We start from the raw sequence: 22,617 nt of genomic DNA, 5'->3' as shown, positions 1-22,617 counted from the left end.
CAAATGAATGAAAAACGGCGGAGAAAAAGGGGAGGGAAAAGCGGCGGGAGAACAGTCGTGGATTCTCGCACAAGGGCATCAATTCGCGGTTCTCTCTCTCTCTCTCTCTCTCTGTTGAATTCTCAAAGTTCGAAATACGAATTTCTGTTTCACGAAAACTGAATAATCCTACATCAAATATATTATAATAAATAAGAAATATTAACATTAATGTAACGTTAGAAAGAAAAATGGTTTAATCGTTTGCCACAAAATCTTTTCGAGTCCGTATTTTCCCTAATATTTTGCAGAGAGCCTCCGTGTACCTTAATCCACCGCCGAAAGGGAAGAGCGAATCGAAGGGGAGACTCGAAGGGGAGAGAATCACATGAGTCGTGCGGGCGTTTTCGTTGCGTTTTATTGATCCGATACAGTCGTAAATGGTACAATCGGCAAATTCATCGGCGGTACAATCGATATATGTATATATACACTTATATACACGGCGCCAAAAGGCGCGCGCTCGCAGAGACGACGACCGGCGCGGAATAACGCTTCCGGGCTATCGTTACATCGGAATATAACGACGAGCGCGAGGACCAAGTGTCCCATGACTCCTGACTGTCGAAAGATATAAAGTCGTAAAAAAAAGAACCAGAGGGATTGGGAATGGGGGATGCAAAGGGGAGGGGGAGGGGGAAGAAACGACGGAGTGAGAGTGGGAGCGAAGGAGATGTGTCGATTAAGTCTCTATCGAAGACTAGAAAAACGTATACTCGTTATTGTACACTAAAGCCGCGGCAGCATTTATACGCCTTACCTGTCTATACGCTTTAATGGAGCTTAACGCCTACAACGCGATTACACTTATACGTGTCGATATGGATAATGGGTGGACGATCGAGCGATCCGTCGATCGCGCGAGCAGAACGAAGAATCCGTTCGGTCAGCGTGATTTCGATTCTCCGTCCTGTAGGATAATTATCGGCCTTACCGTAGTCTCAATTCTCCGTCTCCTCGTCGTCGATCGCGCCTCGTCAGCGTTCGATCGACGATTTCGCAGGTTCATTAACCGTTTCAGCACCGTGCCGAATTGAATTACTAAATTCTGTTTCGATCAATTTTATTCAGCGAATGGAAAAAGTGCGTTTAATTATTTTCCGAGAGGTAAGTCGTCGAACGTTAGAAGAGCTTTTACGCATTTTTGACGCACTTTCCACGAAAGAGATGTGTTTCACGAAACGGTACAATATTTTTTCCCTCGCAAAAATGTTATTCTCGCAATGAAAAAGTTGTTATTAAATTATTGCATTGCAGAAAATGTATAAATACTCAAAAAATCTTTTTTACGCCTTACCTTTATGACGAAAGAAGCTCTTCCGAGTTCTTTAACAAAAGAACTCGTGCCGCGACAGGTGCTGAAAGAGTTAATTACACGATCGACAAAAACTCAGCGGCGGATGCCGCCCAGCGGGACTAATCGTCGACTTTCTTAACTGGTTACCCGGAGTAGCACGCTGCGGGAAAGACTACTGAAGGTCCTCTCCGATACCGTATGTCCTTCTTCTTCGCGCACTCCAACTCGACTCTACTATCCCCGGAGTAAGAAGTTACTAAGAACCACTGGTTCCGTCGAGGATATCGAGAAAGGTTGCTGTCAGGCGAGATGCTATTTCTCGCTTGTGCATCTATCACTATCGATGTATTCCTAAGATGTAAGAAACTCATCTCTTATTCCGCGGCTCTCGCCACGATCTCTCGAACCAAGCGATTGATCGTTCCTACTTTGGACACGGTCTTCAACAAAGTTTGTTCGCCGACGATACTTGGCTATTTGCTAATGGACGTCTCCTTGCTTTCGAGGGCCGGTCGTTCCACCTTCGGTTAAGTGTCCGGTAATTTCTCCCTTCGCCTCTTTCCGGATCGTAGTAGCGTCGGCTGTAGTGTGGAATTCGAGTTAATTGGCCGAAGATCGCAAGCATCGATCCTCGAAAGTGCGTTAAGCCTTCGTCGAGACAATTCCTCGAAACACGAATTTTAGGAAACGTGTAGGAAAAAATATGTTCTTTTCTCCGCTTTTAATATATAGAGTGCGGTACAAATAGAAAATGGACTGATTTCCAGCGCGGAGGGAGTTTTATTTCGGCTTTCGTGAACCCCCTACCTTTAGGGAGATACTATTTATGGCTTGCGTAACGTATGTTGTGTGTCAGTCTCATTAATTTTTTGGGGATGAAGTGTGACGTTTCACTCTACGAGTGATTTCACATTGCGCTCTGTATTTCGAAACGTATGCGCTTCGATTGACATTAGTGATGATTTCGTTTAACGCGATAATTGATCGTACGGGCGAGATAGGAAAGTATAAATTCCGATTTCCTAACTAGAGGTCTGGATTCTAAGTTTCAGTTTCTCAAACAAGGCGGATCCAAAAGGGTCCACGGTTAGCGCCACCCTCGGAAACCCTCTCGCCAAAGTTTCTGAACCTGTTGAATCGTTATTCCTCGTGGAGCTTGCTTATACTCAGACAGCGGCGAATTTTGTGCGGATTAACGTCCCCAGGGACTGTGTATTTCTTAATAAATACAAAAATCACACTCACATTTATAGTATGTTAAATTTAGAACACACGAAATATGTGTCACAATTGCGTAGAAAAACACTCCGCAAAAATATATATTCATAAATAAATATTAAAATGTTTGGAGAAAGAAAATATTGTCCCTAAAGAGATCAATCCGCGCTCTCTCTCTCTCTCTCTCTCTCTCTCTCTCTCTCTCTCTCTCTCTCTCTCTCGCGCTCTCTCTCTCTCTCTCTCTCTCTCTCTCTCTCGTTTCGCCGCACAATTTTGCGGAAGGACCGAAATGCCCTTAACGTTATGATACCTCGGAGCGATTTTACGTGTTATCTCATAACGTTTTGTGCCAAGCGGAATCATGCAGAAAACGGGTTACGATCGATCGCTCTAAATATATTCGAAAGATCTACCCATTAGTTAACGTCGACCGGACTCTCCTCGACAATCTTCTCTAGCAGCTGACCCGACTCGAAGTCCCTGCACCTGTCCGTGGCGCACATTGTCGGGCCTAAAGGCGAGCCGATCTCCTGCGGCAGACCTTTCTTGAGGACGTTGAGGTACCCCTAGCTCTGAATCATATCGCTAACGTACTCCTCGTGAAGTGCGAGGAGATGACGCGGCACGTCAAGCGCGGTATGAAGGGTGACGGTTACGCCGCGATTCAGACTGATCGCCGGATAAAAGACGCCGTAGAGATCGCGGAAGGCGATGCCGCCCTGTGGCTGATCGTTGACGAAGAAACGTAGCGTGTGCGTGGTGTCCAGATCGAGGAGGACGCCGACAGTCGAGCCCTGCTGAACGCCACCCTCCGTACGCTGTGCGTGACCGCCGCCATGCATGAACCACGACCGCTGTCGGTCTATGTACATGCTCCAGCCTTTGTCGTCCTTACCTGTGAACAGACGACAATTCGCAAAATTGTACGTGATCGTTTTCAAAGTGGACGATCCAACTGTCATGAACAAACAAAAAAAAAAAAAATAGATTGGGTGATTCAGTAAAGCTGCTTTCTGCGCGAGTTCGACGTCTAAGACTAAGGGAATTTGATAGTTCAACGAAGAAATTATGTGTAATTAAAAATGCAATTTGCTCATTAAAAGTTTTTGCTACGATGAAAATTGCTAAACAAGTAACGAGTTTTTTTCACTACAGCAGCAAAAGTATGCGTCATATTAGCTAGTATGTTTTGTTAAAAATTTTAATCAATGTATTTAATTGATTTTCGCAAGAAAGTTTTTTTTACCGTTTTTTCACCGTTTAACAAATTTATAATGTTATTATAATAACTGTATTCAGTTATAATCGCTACATTTATTCAGCTGGAAAATCTTGTTACTTTAAAATAAAACTGGCCGTCCATATATTACTGCTAGAGATCTACCGAATCAGTAAGGTTCTTAATTGTTTTAACAAGTCTTTTTCTTCGCGGCGTGGAGACCGTCTCGGACGTAAACGGTCGTAGTACGGTGATCAACGTATTAGATATATTAAAAAAGTTAGAGATGATAAAATTATTTGCATAATGCTTTGCATCATGCTTTAAAAATACATAAAACTTCATTAATAATAGCGAAGATCTTTTTGATATTCATGTTAATATATTTTTTCGTTTGAAATAATTGCGGCAGGTGGAACGAATAATTATCATTAAACACATCGTTAACATGAAAAACATTCTGAAACGATTGCAAGAAGAAAAGAGAGCACGCAACCCGATTGTGTAGGCCCTATTACATAAATTTCCGTCGTATGTATTAGGCAGCACGCGATCGATTTGCGGATTTCATCAGTTCTAAGGGCATTGACCCGATTTCCGTATACCTAAAGGTTAAAGGACCTTCCTCTTCCAGTATGTTGCACAACCGCGGTCGTGCACTTTACGATCTCTCGGAATCTCTTGATCGTCGTTTTCTCTTATCTGGGACGATGTACAGAAACAAAGGCAAAGAGACAGAGAAAAAGAGCGAGAGAAAAGAAGGAGGAGAGAGAGAGAGAGAGAGGGAGAGAGAGAATATGCGGGGAAAACGGTACATACGTCTCTTGCCTCCGAATTTCCGAGGCAAACCAGGGATCTCCGGGGTGTAGCGGGTGGCGCATGAATATTTCATCGGGGCCGGATAAACCGCACGATATTTTCCGTAGAGGACAAGGAGGGGAAGGCCGAATAGGTGGTGAACTTACCCAGCATCTGATCGCGCGACACGTCGGCCCGGGCGATACCGAAGGCCGGATCGGTGTCACTGTGGTATCGATCTATGGTCAGTTCCCAATAGTGAACGCCTCGTGAGAAGCCGACGCTGGAGAGGACCACGCGGTGCTCGTAGCCCTCGCAGGACGCGCTCATCGCGTCCTCGGATACAGACACCTCCTGCGGTATGCCGGCCGCGCCGGTGGCCCACGAAAACCACGCCACTGCGACAGAAACCAGAGGATATATATCGCTTCGCTGTACAGCTACGATTAATATTCCGCGGACTCGGATCCGCAAGCACGCTTAACGAACTACACGTTCAGGCACGAGCGTTGGGTTATCGAGTGCCGGGTTATTGGGAATTCGACGTCGACGCCGCCGCCGCCGCCGCCGCCGCTGCACTCGATGTTAATAACGACGTGACGGGATTGTGGAATCTTAATATGGAAGGAGAATGAGGGATCTGATTTTCTGTGCGGCTAAATAATTTAAGAATTTGATATGGAAAGTCGACGTGACGCGACTGCGGAGGTTGAATAAAAAAAAAAAGAAAAAGAAAACAGGGGATGTTTTATCTTTCGCGGTGTGTGTTAAATAATTTAAAACTTTGGTATGGAATTTCATCTGCGTGCATGCTTCGACGCGATTGTCGAAGCTTAACACTGAACTCTCGCTCAACGAATATTAAGTTACGATACGGGAATATAAAGGAGAAAGAACTTTTCGCTCAATCTTTACATATTAATATTACTTTTCGATAAATACGAAGAGATTTAAATAAGAGAATGAGATTCAGTAATAAAGGAATTACTCCAAAAATATAAGCAGCATTTCGGATTAAATTATAGATAACAAATATAATTCGATCTGTCGATTCAAGAAATGTAGGACATCTAAATTCTCCGCAGTGTGCTAAATAATTCAAGTATTTTCGTTCGTATAATTAAGGATAATTAGAAATTTTGAGAGTTTCCTCTCGGAGCTAACGCGGAGGTAAAAATGTCTCGTCAGAGTCATTTGTAATTGTCGCCCGCATTATTCCGCAAACGCCACACGGATGGGCATTCTATCGCGGCTATTTCTGTGCGATTACCGTCCATCTCATCGATCACGCGATCGTGCCGCGGAAAAAAAATACGCACGGCTGGAAAATCGACGTCGCTTACGATCGTTCGTCTTCCACGCGACACCGACGCCGATTTTCCAGCCGAGGCCTCCGTGCGCGCGCTTTTCGCCCACGAAACCGTGAAGGAAAAGAGAAAAAAATATAAAAGAAGAGAAGTTCTCACCCTCGGCGGTCTGAAGGCCGATCAGCTCCGAGTACTCGCCCTCACCGGCGCTGTTAAAGGCCCGCACCCTGGCGTTGTAGAGCGAGTTGAAGTGCAGCCCGTCCACCGTGCAAATGGTCTCGCGGCCACAGTACACCTCCTGCGAATCAGATTTCAAACGGGACACCGGTGAATTTGTGAATTGTAATTGTAGTCGGACAATCTATCCTATTAATTTTCATGGAAATACATAATATTAGAAGGAATATTTTAGAGATATCAAGGTTTTTTTCACGTCGAATCGAATCGAAACATAACATTTAATTAACGGTATGGTTATTGTTAAGTTGAATTTTATGTATGTAGAGATGATAAAAAAATTTCTATATATAAAAAAAATTATATTAAAGATATTATATAAAGTCAGTTTAAATTTTATTTTATAAGATTATCAATATGAAATTTGAATTCGAGATTTTTGTATAGTTCGAATTTGAGTTATAAAGATTCAAATTTAAAATTCTATTTGATTCGATTTGATTCGTATTTAAACAGTTTGCACATTTCTAGAAAATATTTAATTTTCATAATTCTTACTTTTCAGGAAACATAAATGTTTAAGTAAAGTAAAATTCTGACGATATTCCGTATTTCTATTATGATAATTATAATAGAATTAAATTGTATATATAAAACACATAACATATAATTAAAAAAATACTAATTAAGATGATAATAAATGAGAAACCCTTAAAAATAGAAACGAGCAAATAATTTATCTAAAAATATGAAAACGTCAACTGCTCCAATTTTCATCTATTGAGTAACGATTAAGTTAGATGAAATGTCCAACTGGACTCGAAAATCCTCGTTTACTGTGGCAAGCGTGTATTGACATTGTTCATACGGATGGTAGATAAACGAGAATCGTGGATAAAGAGCGAAGTTTACCTGTCGTGTCGACTTTGCTGAAAGAAACGTCAAGATAGCATCGATTGGTCGGCCGACGGATAAACAAGCACGAGACACGTTATTAAATTCAATATCGAAATAAAAGGTTCGTGAAGGAAGATCAAAATATATGATACAAGTAACTTCAACAGTTATCTTTCCCCCCCTTCCCCCTTTCAATTATGTTATATTGTCAACATTTATCACTTTTTGATACTATTTTTATTGTCCATTATGTATGTGTCTCGATAAAAAAATGCGATTACTACTTGACTTTAAATATAAAAAATTAAAAAAAAACTAATAGTAGAAAAATACTATAACATTAAAAAAAAAAATGTTTGCTAGAAGTTGCAAAGTTTGTTGAAAGTTTCCGTCCTTCTTATCCGAATCAGGAATTAATTTTTGCATATCTTGCATTTTCTTCAAGTATAATATTACGCAGAACGGTGGGAATTAATTCCAGACTAGCGTGAATCTTCCGACATAAACCCGATCCTGATTCGTCAAAGTAGTCCTCGCGAGCCTCCCGCTGCGAGCTCAAAGAGCGACAGCGCGGAAACGGAAACCGGGAAATCTGAGGCATCGCGCCGCGCGAACGAGCTCGATTTAAATATTAAAAGGAGGAGGATGGACCGCGTTATCCGATGGCCGCCCAGGAGGACTGGCGATAGGTCGGACGAGGGGCGGCAGAAAGGACGAGGAGAGCGGCGCCGGCAACAAGGACGATTTATATTCGCGGTATCGCTCCGTTCGTTAACGAGCGCCATATCGCAACGCCGCCGCGCCGGGTGCATTATTAACAAAGCATGAAAATTTAGACGCGCGATTTACAAGCTTGGCCTGAAGCACGTTTACGCGAACGGGAATTCATACGCGGCGCGGCGATATACATCCTATTCTCGATTTTACTGCGGGCTCAGCATTATATTCCTCCACTCCAAGGGTGAAATCTTCATGAAAGGCGAGAAGGATTAATACAATCCGATAATATTATTAATAAAATTGCTTTAATAACGCATCGCATAAGTGTGTATACTTTAGCTCGACTAAATCAATGAGATTTATAAGGAATTGACATTCACAATGCGAGAATTAATGAGAAACGAAGTCTCTTTCTCTTTATACACATTTAATTTATACGTTAAATTTACACATTTCTTATTCTGCGTTACATTCGCACGCAAATATTTGAAGGAATTAAATTTGCCGATATTAAAATAATTCTGCGTAAAAAATGCTAAAGCTTTATAATATCATTCTCTCCCTCTCTTCACGCAATTTTATTTTCCCCTTGCGCTGCCGGAAGACAAAACCTTATGAAACTCTACGACCGCCGGTAAATTACCTCACATTAATATCGTGGATTATGTGGCAAACGACGGTTCGAACTGCTGTCATTTGATAAAAACTTCTAATGAACGGGACGATATCGCTGGGAGCAATTAATAATTGCCATCGCTCGAGAGGATCGCTCATTTCTCACGTGTAAGCCCGGAATCTTGGAGTTATGGACTTCAATTAACGCTCTCAATACCGAATCTTCATTTACTTGAAGAAGAAGCTTGGTTCGCAAACTGTTTCTCAATTTATATATGACAAGAGAAAGATGGTATACCTTTGATCATGTTATCTTGTAAAATTATCTATGGCTATTAAATTTGTAAAAGTAAAAATTGCAAATTTGCAATTTGCCAAAAGCACTTTATAATTTATAATTTTAATAATAAGGGACACTGTGCTGCTATAAAGTAGTTTTAAAAATTTTCTTAGTCTCATAAAATGGCATACGTATTCCATCTTGTATTTGAATTATATATCGTTATGTAGTCATTTAGAAACAATCGAGGAAACAATTGTTTAAAATTCAACCTTATCAACCTTAACCAACATAAAGAAAATGAGCAATTGTTATACTTTTGATTAGCAATAGATATTGTAACTTAAAAAAGAGATAAAGATAAAATTTAAAAAAATATATATTATAAGAAAATTTTATTTTCGTTAAAATTGAGTTTTTAATACGTAATTATTATATCGTCCTACATTATTTTAATTTGTCTAGGTTAATTTTTATATATTTTATATAAAACTTTATATAATATAAAAAATGTTAAAGATATAAATATAAAAATTTGAAATTATCTCAACTTCACTCTATATGTGTACACGCACCTTTTATAATATAAACGTACAGCATGGGTGTTGTACATTTGATCAGAATTCAATTTTTTTTCTAATGTTAAAAAAGATACAATTAAAAAAGTAACAATTTAAATTTACAAAATATCAGTGTATCAATGTCAATACTTGAAAGAATATTTTAGAATTATCTTTCTATTTTTAGATACTAAAATGAAGCATAACGTAAAATGTTAAAATTGGTCAAAGGCACCCCATCTTTTCCCATTTTCTCAGCGTAGGAAAAAAGATTTGGATTTAAACTCTTATAAACTGCGTGCAATTTCTTTATCAAACAATAAGAGATATTATCGTCCATTTAGGACGGCACAAATGAATTAATGTGGCGCATTAAAACCGCCTTTACACGCTAATCTCCAAATTTTTCAAACTCGCGCGAATTCGCTCCACGAGGCTGCCTTTTAATCCCGACTTTTATGTCGCGGCTCACGCGCGCTATTTAGGCTGAATTATTAGCCCTAATCGTTACCGCGTTTCAATGTCCCGCTACCACCCGCGTTTACGATCAATAAAACGCGAAAGACGGCGTTTCGAGTCCAGCTGAGTAGAGAGCCTCGAGATCCGAGAATAAATGCGATAAACGACCTCGCTAGTCCGGAAACGCGCTCCGAATGGATATGTAGCCGGCCTTTTACGTAGGGTAGTATTCGCGCGCGAGTGATTCGACCCGACTTGTAACAAAAATCTCTATGAAAAAAATGAACTTTCACGTACGATCGGCATCAATATTCATTTCGCGGCGCGCGGGACAAATTCTCAACAAAGAGGGGTTTTATGATCCTGACATTTCTTCTGATCCCCTTTGCGCTTCGATGTCACGCCGCCGATAGCCGGTATTATCCTTTGGTAAATTGAAAAGCGGGTTTGTACGTCTCGCTCCCGCGCGGCTTTATTAAACGCTCGTAACCGGAAATTGGTTCGCGTATAAGATTCATTTTGATATGTCAAAGCGTGTAGTAGATATTATTCTACGGGATATGAAAAAGTGGTAGCAATAAAATTTGTAAGAAAGTTGAATGATGAAGATAAAATTATATACGTAATAGTCATTCTTGTGTACATCATGATCCAGAAATAATAACAGATAAATATAAATGACACAATATAAATTAAAAAATTAAAAAAGAAGTGTTACTTAAAATCAAATCAACAATTGTCAAGGGCTAAAGGAGCAAAACTAGATCGCCGTGTTAGTATAAATGTTAATTTAGAATTTAAAGTTTATTGTAATTATATATTAAAGATTGTTTATATTAGCATGACGATCTAGTTTTGCTCCTTTAGCCTTTGACAATTGATTTGATTTTTTTGAAGAGCATTGATTTGATGTATTATTGTAAGTAGTTTCCCTAAAATCAGTCAACAGAATAATGACTGTTGAATCGGGAAGATCAAGAGGGTATTTTCTGTCTTTAGAGAATCTTGGCAACCAATTTTGCACACGTGCAATCTAACTAAAAATTTAAAAAATAGCCGAGAAGAAAACTACCGTAGAATTTTAACGAATGCATTTCACAGACAAACTTACATCTCTTTTCCCTCGGGCAACACCATCACGTTTAGTCCAACATCCACAGCGAATCTTTTAGAGTTTCCTGCCACGTTCGTACAACTCATTTCTACTTTTTTTTTTTTTTACTATTTTTACGCTACGAGTAACTTGCTTTGCCCGAGCGCGAGGAAACTTAACTTTTCAAGAACAAAACTGATGGACAGTTCCTTTAACATCACGTGCAGTAAAACTAGTATTGCTATACTTTCGATAACACTTTTCATTAAATTATGTTAATTTTCATATAATAAGTATTTAATAAGTATTTTTTCTTTTAATAAATATTATAATTTCTCCTTCTCCTAACTCGATTTCTTTTAAAATAACTTCTTATCTGTTTCAATAATCACAAATATATCTTTCTATTTAATTTTTAAAAAGAAAAGAATCGAGTTAGGTAAGGAAATATTTAAGGATAAAAATATTTATTGCCGCATGAAAAAATTGACGTGATATTTTCAAATTTTCGCAGCAACTTAAAATAAATCGGTTTAATCCAATTTTACTAAACCTTACCTTTTTACTGTAAGTATAGAGTACAATTCTTTTCCAAGTTATCCTACGATTATTATGGTTTTAAGGATAAATTCTAAGAGAAAATTCTCTCAGTGCAGAAAAAAAAAATAACAGACGCGTCAGATGTTATTTAATGCCAGCGGATCTTTCTCTCTCCCATCTTTCTCTCTCCCGGTGTTATCTTGTCCGCGCCGGATCGGAGAACAATTCTACGGAAAACCGTCGTGAGAACGTCGAAGTGTCCCATTGTCGGGCAGAGTCGTATCGCCGTCGTCGCGGGGTGATACGGCCGGAGAAGAGCGCGAGCGAAGAAACACCGGAACCGGACGTCGCGTCGGCAAAGAAACGAGAACGACGGAGGGTCCGTCCGTCGAGTGAAGTGTCATCGAAGAATTCGCGAGCGATCTCTCGAGAAAAGCCTCGAGCCTAGTATCCGATAGCCTAGCGTCTCTATCCCGCTGACACATACGAGGGAGAGTACAATTTCTTCGAGATACATACGAAGGGTGTTTACTCACCCTGAATTCTCCGCCGCAGCCGTCGTCCAGCTCCAAGAGGTATCCCTCGATAGCGGGACCCCTCTGTCCGGTGCAGCCCATAATTCCGTGGCCAGGTGGTGGCTGCCAGGCAACGGTGACACTGTTGTTCTCGGCGCTACACTCTTCGGGGATCAGTAAAGGTGCGCCGGGTGCTGGAAATACGTACGTCGAGACGGTTTAACAGCGCCCCAGGTCATTGTAATCGCCAGCATGCGACAGTAACGCGGGAGGGGCGAAGTATTTGAACTAGATTTGGGATACACGGTTAAAATGACGCTGCAAATACTTTGAAGCATTCTTCGAGCTTTGATCGATTGGTAAAATTCCTTGTTCCGGATTGGTCAATCAATTGCTTCGAAGCATTTGTATAACATTAAATTAATTTTCGCTTAATAATATTTTTCGAGTGCGTGCACACGGTCAAGGGAGCGGCGATAATTGCAGTGGCTTTGGCGATAATAATTCGAGATATTAATTAATTGTTATACTGTAAATAAATAAAATTTTAGATTCTTCGATTAACCTAAAACAAATTCTTCTCGTAGAAGGCAAAATTTACTTTTCCGTCTCGCGTGACGGAAAAGTAAATACGGTTACTTTGAAGTTATCTCGTAAAAATAAAGTTATAAGCAGACTATAAATCAGTTGTTGCACTTGCTTAAGGACGAAAGCTTCCAATACTGAAATTTTCTACTTTGGTAAAACTTTGTACACACTTAAGAACTTTCCTGGTAAAGTAACTAAACATTTCGTATTTTCGTAACGAAAGGATTGAGGTAAAGGCATTTAACTTCAGAGATTTCGAATCAACAAAGTTTGCTTGTAAATCATTTTACAAGCAAATAAGCTTATAAATAAGTAGAAAGTTTTGTCACGCAAGTAGATTAAAAAATATAATAAGTGAAAGAAAAAGAAAAATCTCCGATAAAATTACAGGTATATGTGCTGATACTTATTGCAACATATAAGTATCTGTGTATACAGTAAGCTTGTACAAAATTATGAATTGAAGTGAATGAAGAAAGCAAAGTAGATTCGCACAGTAGACGGTTCCATTTGGCGCGATTTTAATTACCGCCGGTTAACTTCGATATAATACATGTATAATTTGAAACCGCGCTGGGTATTTGGCTCCAATCCGATTTGCCTCGAAGCCGGCTTGCCGATGATGACCTTCGGCGGCAATAATTTCACGATTTAAACAGGCTTCAGGCTGCCGAATTTGCCGCGAGTTTCCTCTAACGACGGACGGAACTTGGTCGTTGCCGCGCGACCGCACGATTCCATTCGATTCTGACTGCCTAAGGTACAAGTTGAAGCTGCGGAAATTACTGCGCGCTATCCAGATTTCTGTCCCGCAGAAATGTATTGAGCTGCCGGTGCGGAGCACCATATCTCAATTTGCCAAATCGATCGGAATACGTACAACTTCCTCAATGAAACGCTAAAATCACACTGAGCCTCTTATTGTAATCTATAGTGAGAAATTAATAGCCAATATTAATTTGTCGTGAAGTGGCAAGAAATGTAATTTAAAAAGAAGTTATTTAAGGTGATTAGACCCCCACTATGCGAGTCAACGATCGACTCAAACATATCTCTAAATCTAAACGAAATATATCGTTATGTAAAATCTAAAAATAAAAAAACAAAACATCTACTACACTTACAGTATTAAAACATAATAAAATAAAATAATTAGAAAGAGAAAAGAAAACCCATGTATCACGTAGTGAATGATAATCCCCTTGCTCGTTGACAGTGCGACGATGTCATACTCATACCTACTAGATTTCCTCAAGTATCGAAAAAATTTATAAACTCAAGATTTTTTATTGACTCGAACTTTAATATCATACGGTAAATATTCGTGATCTTGTTACACGCGCACAGAGAAAAAAAACATTCACTGGAATTAGTATTCCTGTTTATTTGACTGAAAATTGTTTCATTGAAACAACATATGCTTCTACAAAATATTATTTGTTTAAATAAAAATGTTGTCGTTTCATTCGTACAATATCTATTATTTGACAAAAATACCACAATAAATTTGTTTGGATATAATAAAATTTATTAAGTCCAAAGAAATCGTTTTCTCTGTATGCTCCCTCACGAATTCAGCTACTAGAGACTCGTTTTTCATTAATTTCTTCAATGTGGTTAAAAATTCGTGTCGCATCACGGCAGCAATAGCCGCACTACAATGGTAAATACAGAAAAATCTGTGACGTTCGAACAGTTATATTGGGAACGGGACGGTAAATCGAACTCATATTTTACAGACACGTATAACAATAAAATCTATATGTATAAAAATAAATTACTTGAGACAAAAATTTCAAGACATTCTTCTATGTCTGTGTTTTGGGGTCTAAAACCACCTTAAAAAGAACATCTCAAAAGTCTAAGCGGCTAAAAAGTTTGAAATGAGACACTGCATTAAAATGCTAATGCGCGTATATTTCTTCGAGCGGAAGATTACATTAATTTATTTGATAAATCTAGATTGCTCTTCGCGCGCTCTTCCCGTTGCTTTCGCCGTAAAAGAGCGATCGTTCGGAGCGATACTGATCACGTTGGACCAGGACGTTCATTACGGACCACGCAAACGTTAGGGATAGTCGCTTTCAGGAGCGTTAACGCGCGCTGTAGGCGGTCGTTGGTGCTTCTACATGCAATTATCTGGCTTTCAGTAGAAGCCCGCCGCTCGTCGCGACGCGGGTCGTCGGCTCGTCGGTTAACTTGTTGGCATGCTAATAAACCAAAAGCATTTCCTCTCTCTGGTGCACACGCGCGCCCGCTGCCCGCTGGCGCGGCGTGCGGTTTCGCGCAAACTTATCTCTCGAAAACGCTCTCGACACGGCTGCCCGTCGACTTGCCCGTCCGTTTCGGTCGTCGATTCCGGATGCGCCGCTGGCAGCATAATCCGATCGGACGGTCGCCGCCACGACCGAGGAGTAAACACGCGTCGAAAAGGCGAAAGACGGGAAAGGCCGAGGCTTTCGGCAGCAAACACGTCGCGCGATGTGCAGTCGGATAAAAAGAGACACGTCCCGAAAGTTACCGCGACGTTTGTGCCACGTCGCTAGATACTGTTGAGTCGCAAAAACCGCGATCGAGCTTTTTGACAAAATTGCGCTGTATACGGGGCGTCCCGTCTCTGCCGCGTTACTTCTTCTTCCTCTTTTTTTTTTTTTTTACTGACAATTTCTTTTGGTCAATTCACGGGATCGATTTTTACTTGGTCTACGACAGAAACCGTGTACCGCTCGCAATTTCGATTAGAAGTCAGATAGAGTCTGCTTTTCAGACAGAGTAATGAATAAAAAGGTAGACGAGCTCCAGTGATCGATAGTGAGTGGAATCGTGATAAAAGCGTATACTATACATATACCTTTTTTTTTTGCGGGTGCGACAAGCGAAACTTCAATAGCGTGTCCCATGCATTCACGCGGATGAAAAAAGTATTCTCTCTCATAATTTTCTAGAATAAAAGCTGTGGAAGCTGCGATTCCGCTCAAAACTAATCACCTTTCCGATTTCGGACGAAATTGACTTGCGAATTCAATGATGTACGAAACTTAATATGTTTTTTTTTTTTTCCAATATGTACAATGTACGGAAAAATCGTATTTTTCCGTACAAAAGATGCAATCTTTTATATAGGGAAATATTATTTCACGCATGGGATTAAAAAAAATGCAATTTTGTTGTTGAAGTATGGGGATTTGAACAAACGCGCCGCGACCCATAAAGCGAAATAAAAAATGATCCATGATGCGTCAATAAAACAGATTCAATTTTATTTCAAAATATATTGAATATTTCGTTATACCGTGACGCAAAAAGCTTATAATAGTACAAGGATTAAATAACAAGTTTTGTATTGTAAAATTATAGTTCAAAATTCAAATTTGCGCGAAAACAATTGCAGCTGACGCGTTGGAGTTTCGAGAGGCGTATTTTGTTAAGTATATGAATTATTAACTCTACTTTATATGTGTGTACACGGGCGCAGAGAATGCTAGGAATAATGTTTCGCCTACTTGCAGCGTCAAGGAAGACCTAACACGTGTATGCATAATTAACTGGCTTCATGCATGACAGCGAATCGTCACGGAGAGTTCAGCGTATCCTTGGAGAGAACCGTTCTGCTCTGCAGTACGAGTGCTCTAAGGTCCCTGCGGTATTCGCATTATGAAATTAGGCTAATGGCACCAGCGTTACATAACTATGTTCAGCGTCGAACCGCCAGAGCTTTAATGCAAATTAAGATCGTCTTGAGAAACATTTATCATTTCGTGTTTCCATTTCCAGTTAAATGGCAAACAAAAAGGCAACATTACTTTCCATTTGAACGCGTCGAAGAAATAGAAGTTATAAGTAACGAGGGTCGTTTATTTAAGTATCCCGCGGTGATTCGAGAGCTCAAGGGAGATGATCGATGTACAATCTCAGCAAAAACTGACTTGTATTATTGGGAGCACAACAGTAGTTGAAAGTTTAACATGTATTTTGGACGCCGCGTTTATTTTTGTTCCGGTTTTACTTACGGTTTTAGCCGCGTCAAATTAAATTAATGTAATGCTTTTTAATAAAATTTTATATTCCTGAATATTCTTAATTTTGCTGTTAAAAATATTGCGCGTGATACAATTATAAAATTGCGATGTTTTAATGCTCCCTTGGATCCTTACAAAAGTTTAGCTTTTAATTATACCTCTGTAATAATTTTTTAAATTATTTTTTTAAAAGCGTTGCCAAATTTTCCGTTTTATTTCTTGAATTCGTCAAGGTTGTCTTTAGTTCATAAACATACTTTCATCAGTTTTTTATTATACTTGTACACGAAAAAAACTACATGATGAATAGAGTCGAATTTTTGCAAGGACGTACAAAAAAGTTCATCCTAACTATTCAATTTTTGTACGTGTATCGAATTTTAAAGTAGGTTAAACGTAAGTTAAAAGTTAATGTAAGTTAAAAGTAAGTTAAAAGTTAACGTAACGTGATATATCAGTCGTTTGATGCGCCTGTCATGAGATGCATAAAACTTCAGCTTAAACTTTTATTTTCTTGGAAACTTGGCCAATTTGTTTGAAATTTTAATATTTTATTTTCTCTTGAAATAGTATTCTGTATAATTTTTAAATAAATTGAAGCATTTTGATGTTTCTTTTGATTGTACCTCCTTCACAGAAAAAACGATTTCTTTGGAATTAATAAATTTTTATGATATCCAAACAAATTGATTTGGAATGGCCCAAACAAATCAATATTCAAATCAACGAGCACGACTAATAATAAGAGTGTTATTTTCAAATAATAAATGTTGTGTCAATGAAACGACTTTCAGTCAAATAAATGGAAATACTAATTCCAATGAAATCATTTTTTTCTTCTGTGCAATAGAATCAATAGTTTTGCTAGTAAAAATGAAAAAAAAACTTGCACATTATACAAAACAATTATTTCAACTATAAAGTTACGTGGTACAAGTGTTGGAGGTTTAATTCTCGGGACGACGTTAAGTGAGATCGCATAATTTGCGTGACGTGCGGCGTGATAAAAATCGAACGGAGAAAAGTCGTTTATGTCAAATAGGAAAAGAGCGACGCGGGTGGGCGGGGGGGAAGGGCGTAAAATAAACTCACTCGCTGTTTCACCGCTTATCGTGATCCAAAAACTCGTGTAATCCGACACGGAACTTCGATGGAGCCGTTCGCACGGTAAATTCCGTTGCACCACGCTCTGTCGTCGACATTACTATCGATTATCCCGGATTTCGTCGGATTTTACGTCGGCGCTATCAACGTGCGAGTCCATAATCTCTCGGTATTACAGCGAACGTGGACGATTATTTCTTTCGCGATACCGCCTCCGCAATGGCATACACATATTTCGTAATACGTTCTAACCGAGCAGTAAAGATTAATTAAAATTATTATTACTAACATTCAATTACATTTGAACGAAAACTAGGAACAGTTGACGACACTGCGCGCTCGTAACGTTTACGATCCGACCGAATAACGACAAGAAGAATCCGGATGAAGCGCGAGGCGTAACGGTTAGCGCGCGGCGTCAATTAAAGCCGGCTAAAAAAGTCGCGAGGTAGGACACGAGTGAAATATCGATCATCCGCCTTTTACGAGGGTGGCGCGCTCGTAAAAGCGGAAATTAATGGGCAGGACAGGTGCACGCGAGTGACTCGAAGATCTCCGCCTCCGAAAGACCGCGGCGCGGTCTCGGCAGAGACGCGCGTGGAAACAACGTACGCGGATAAAAAACTGTTACGGCCGTTCTTTTTACAGCTTTACAATGGGGTCCGACGTGAATCGACACACCGGCGAAACTTTATGCCCATATCGGAATGATTTATCGAACGGCGCGAGACACGCCGCGCCGATATCCGATACAGGCTCTCTCGTTCTCTCTCTCTCTCTCTCGTTCGTTCATTCTATTCTCTTTGTGAGAAAAACGTGGAAAAAGAGTGCACCGATAAGAGTTATACAGTAGAGAAGAAGATAGAGAGAAAGAGAGGGTGGGGGGAGCATGACGAAGCGAAGAATGCGCCGATAGCCTGTTAAAATGTATCGCGTGCGAAATATATCTCGCTGATAAAACTTAGCGACAGGTGAAAATAAACTTCGCGAAGGATGGACGGCCCTCGGCCTGGCGAAAAATGGAGTCTTCTCGCGAGAGAACTCGACAGTGATCTTGACGAAGTTCGCCGAAGACGATCTTTCACGCTTCACTCCGGGCGCGGGAGCATTCTTGAAACAATCACGTTCGCTTCGGCACTTTCGTTTCTGGAAACGCGAGACAACTGTTCCGCGAGAAGCTCCCTCGCTTCTCTTTCAAACTCCTTGAGAACCTTCGACTGTACTTTTGATTTGAGTTCGATACGGTACGATAATTCCTCTTTTCCCTATAATACATTCGCACGGGTAGAGATGTATTTATTTTCTGTTATATTTCTTTCTACTTATTTCTTAATAACTATGATAAAAGTTATAATCAGAAAAGAGAGAAAAATGAAAGAGAAGAGAAATTGGCAAACTCAGCTTATGAAATCTATTAACTTTTTTATTTAAATCATTAACTTTTAAAGTCATATATATATATAAAATATATAATTTCAGAAATATTAGCGTTATTACTTACAATTAATATTATTTTAGTCAGAAAAGAAAACCTAATCTGTTTTCTCGTGTTAAAATAAATTAGAAATTTTATATACACACATATAATTTATATATATATATAATATAATTTCTAATTTTATTTAAATACGAAAAACAATTTAGAATTTTTTTTCTATATTAAAAATTTTCTTTTATTTAAACTTTTAACTTTTTAAGATTTTATGGATTTATTGTTCGATATATACATATAACACTGCATAAATATAAATAAATATGTATATATCGAACAATAAATCCATAAGATCTTAAAGAGTTAAGAGTTTAAATAAAAGAAAATTTTTAATATAGAAAAAAAATTCTAAGTTGTTTTTCGTATTTAAATAAAATTAGAAATTATACATATATATCTAATTCATACATGTGTTGTATATAAAATTTCTAATTTATTTTAACACAAGAAAACAGATTAGGTTTTCTTTTCTGACTAAAATAATATTAATTATAAGTAATAACGTTAATATTCTGAAATAATACATTTGTTTTAAGATACAAAATGTTAATGTTTTATATATCATTCACTACCTGTATGCAAACTGTAATTAAATATCTTAAATAGGACAATACTTCTTGGTTAATATATATAGTGACTGTAAAACTTGGACGCTGAAGGAATCATCGTTGTTATTAAACTAACGTTGATGACGGAGCGCGATTGCACCATCACAGGCGCATAAATTAATGAGCGAATTAATCTACCAGCGACGAAGAGAGGTAGAATTCCCGTTTACCCGTGTTATCTCGGCGCGACATACGTACGGAACATTAACGTCGCATTGTACGGTCATCAGCCTCGTTCGCGACAAGTCCGCGTTTAATTTTTCGTCGGATGTCTAGACCGAGTCTTCATTTTCCTTTTCTATCTATAGTTACAAAGGAAAGTCTATCGGTAGAGCAAAGACTACTATAGATATTTTTGCAAGAATATCCAGAAAATTGATTTTAAACTCTTTACAAGAAATAACATTATTAGTATTCGCTCTCCGCTAAATCCCGGTCGCGAGAAATGCAATTTTCATTTTACATTCGTATCACATTAACGCCGTTGACGTCATCATAACACTTTATAATAACTCGCGCTCGTAATCGGATGTACTGCGCTATAAAACGAAGAACGATTAAAAGATGCGCGAATTCCACGATGTGTGCGTGACAAATTTTTAATTGCAGAACGGGATCATTTTTAAAACCGCGAAGACGGATAATAACGAAAATTTAGTGCTTTAAGAAATCCAGCGATTTTTCATGTCATAAAGCTCAAGATATCAGCGTTCGCACATGGCAATAAAGTCGACATTCAGGAAAACCGAAGTATCTGTTCGAGAATACCGACTCATCGTCGTTCATCATCGATCGCTTGTGTCTCCCTCGTCTGAATATGACGAACTTTTATGTTCGATTAAGTTCGTTCCACCGAGATCGAAATGGCGCCGGGCGCGCGCATGTAACGACCTCGTAAAATACGAAAATGAATTTCGCATTTTCGTTTTACCTCACTGTTCGCCATCGTTGTAAATTACTAAGCAGCTGTTACAATTGCGATCGCAGATTTTCCAATTTGCGCGTTGCTACGTGCAAAATAAATTTAAAAATGAATAATGAGTTACATTAATTATCTCATTCTTCATTATCCGATTTTTCCAAAAATGTTTATTAACGTTTGAATTTCTTAAGGGGTGTATCATACCTTCTCGATTTTGAAAAAAAATTACTGATTTTTGAGAATTTCTTTTGCAAAGGATAATAAGTAAATTTTATATTTTCAAAAAGAATACGTTTCATTGATTATTAATATGTAAAAAAATAATTTTTAAAAACTGTTTTGACTTATTTAAATTCACTTTTGCTAGGGTTGCTCTCGGGCCCACCCTTCGAAGTATTTGCACGATAACAATTTTCAATTTTGTTTTTGATAAAACAAATTTTTACTTTTAAAAAATACGACTCTCTAAGACTTGACGAGCCATTTTCTGAAATTTTTTATTACAACAATTTTTATAAATATTCAAAGGTCTCAAAATTTGTTGAAAAAAATCGAATTTTTGTTTAATGTTATAACTTTTCAATTTTTCAAAATTTGGAAATTTGGCTCGTTAAATCTTAATAACATCATCATTGTACAAAATCATAATCATTTTTCTTGTTTATTTTATACAGTAGAGTACAAATACTGAAGGGGGTTTTAACAGAGGCTCGGCCCGAGAGTAGTCCAAGGTTTATTTTAATTCATTTAAAAAAATAATTTTTTTATACACTCCCAACCAATTAAACGTATCCTTTTTGTAGATATCAAATTTGTTGATTATATTTTCCGAAAAAAAATATCTAAAAATCGCTACTCTTTCAGCGTTAAGAAGGTATGTAATCACTTAATTATAATAGAATTTTAAATGCCATTTTTTAAAGAAATTTATGGAAGAAAAGGATTATTACATTGACCGCCGCCAAGTATTACACGTTGTCTAAAGTCTAAAGGAAGAAGAAACTCGTCACCCAATAGGATATGCGTATACTTCCCTAATGTATTACATTCGTTAGATTCGTTAGATAAAACGCGCTCGAGTGATTTCGTCGGAAACTTTACGCGGAATTCTCGCGAACTTGAGGGTTCCACGGGGCACATTCCTCGCTTTGCTATTTGCAAAGCCGGGTTAAGTAAATGAAATTCCGTGTGACTGCCGATCGCAGATTTTAACGAACCGAGGCGTGCCGCTCTTTGACGAGCAAACTGCGCGTAATGAAAAAACTTTCTGATATTACTGCGTACGGTTTGTATCAAGATTCCACGAAAAGTGAAATGTCTTAATAGAGAAGCGAGTTCTAACCTTTCTCGACGGTAGCCGCTTATTGGATTTCGTTAAACAGATTTGTATTTCTCATTAACCCCGCTTTCCTAATTTCGATTGGAGACACGCGCGTGGTTGTAAATTTGTTAAAATAATGAGCGAGTATAACGCACTTTCCCGCACGTCTTTAACTTTATATAAACGGCAGATGCTTTGACCAATTCTGAGTTGATTCTATCGTCAAATTGAGTCGGCGAAATCGATAATTTTATTTACCACTAGAAGGAATCGAATTTCAAGCTGTCTCTACCTTAACGTGACTCCCCCGTATACATTATTAAGTTACCGGTACATCCGTAAACACGTTAATCAGACGCGATTAACGTTTCCCGACCCGACATCGGCCCCGGTAACACCCAGCATCGTGTAACGGAGAGAGCCGCGTATAGCCAGCGAACGGTGAGGAGAGGATGTCTCCTTGTAACGAGTTAATACCTCCAGATCGTTACAGCAGTTACTGCAAAGCCGGTACCTAATTAATCCGCTTTTGAAACGTTTTAGCGTACGGCAAAGCTACGGCACGGTGCGGCGGCGGCGGCGGCGGTGGCGCGCAAGGAGGCATGCTTAAAGGAGCCGCCCCCGGGGGCTACGTAAAATTATTAAGCAGACCTCCCCACTCCCACCCCCACCCCCACCCCCTCTCGTCATCTCCCAGCCGTCTAGACGACTTTGGCGGATGAAATTGACGCCTCCTCCATCTCTCTTAATTATTGTTTTCTTTTCTCGTCTTTTTCTTTTTCCTTTTTTTTTTTCTCATGTCGCTAATGTATGTCTACGACTATTACGA

At 38.9% G+C, this 22,617-nt stretch overlaps 1 protein-coding gene across 4 annotated transcripts in view; it reads right to left on the bottom strand.

Annotated features, from left to right (window-relative positions):
• Positions 1-379: 379 nt before the first annotated feature.
• Positions 380-22,617, bottom strand: part of LOC105200019 (E3 ubiquitin-protein ligase TRIM9) — a 108,952-nt gene continuing 86,714 nt past the window's right edge. For all 4 annotated transcript variants that reach the window (XM_039448989.1, XM_026132596.2, XM_011167383.3 and 1 more), the window contains 4 exons: positions 11,756-11,928; positions 6,038-6,176; positions 4,739-4,969; positions 380-3,449 (listed from right to left, as the gene is read on the bottom strand). In XM_039448989.1, coding sequence (XP_039304923.1) covers positions 3,121-3,449; positions 4,739-4,969; positions 6,038-6,176; positions 11,756-11,928 — 872 coding nt within the window. In that variant the 3' untranslated portion in view covers positions 380-3,120. The remainder of the gene's footprint in view (positions 3,450-4,738; positions 4,970-6,037; positions 6,177-11,755; positions 11,929-22,617) is intronic.

This window comes from Solenopsis invicta, chromosome 5 (genome assembly GCF_016802725.1).
Source record: "Solenopsis invicta isolate M01_SB chromosome 5, UNIL_Sinv_3.0, whole genome shotgun sequence".
Lineage (NCBI taxonomy): Eukaryota > Metazoa > Arthropoda > Insecta > Hymenoptera > Formicidae > Solenopsis > Solenopsis invicta.
This window is presented reverse-complemented; position numbering and strand designations above follow the sequence as displayed.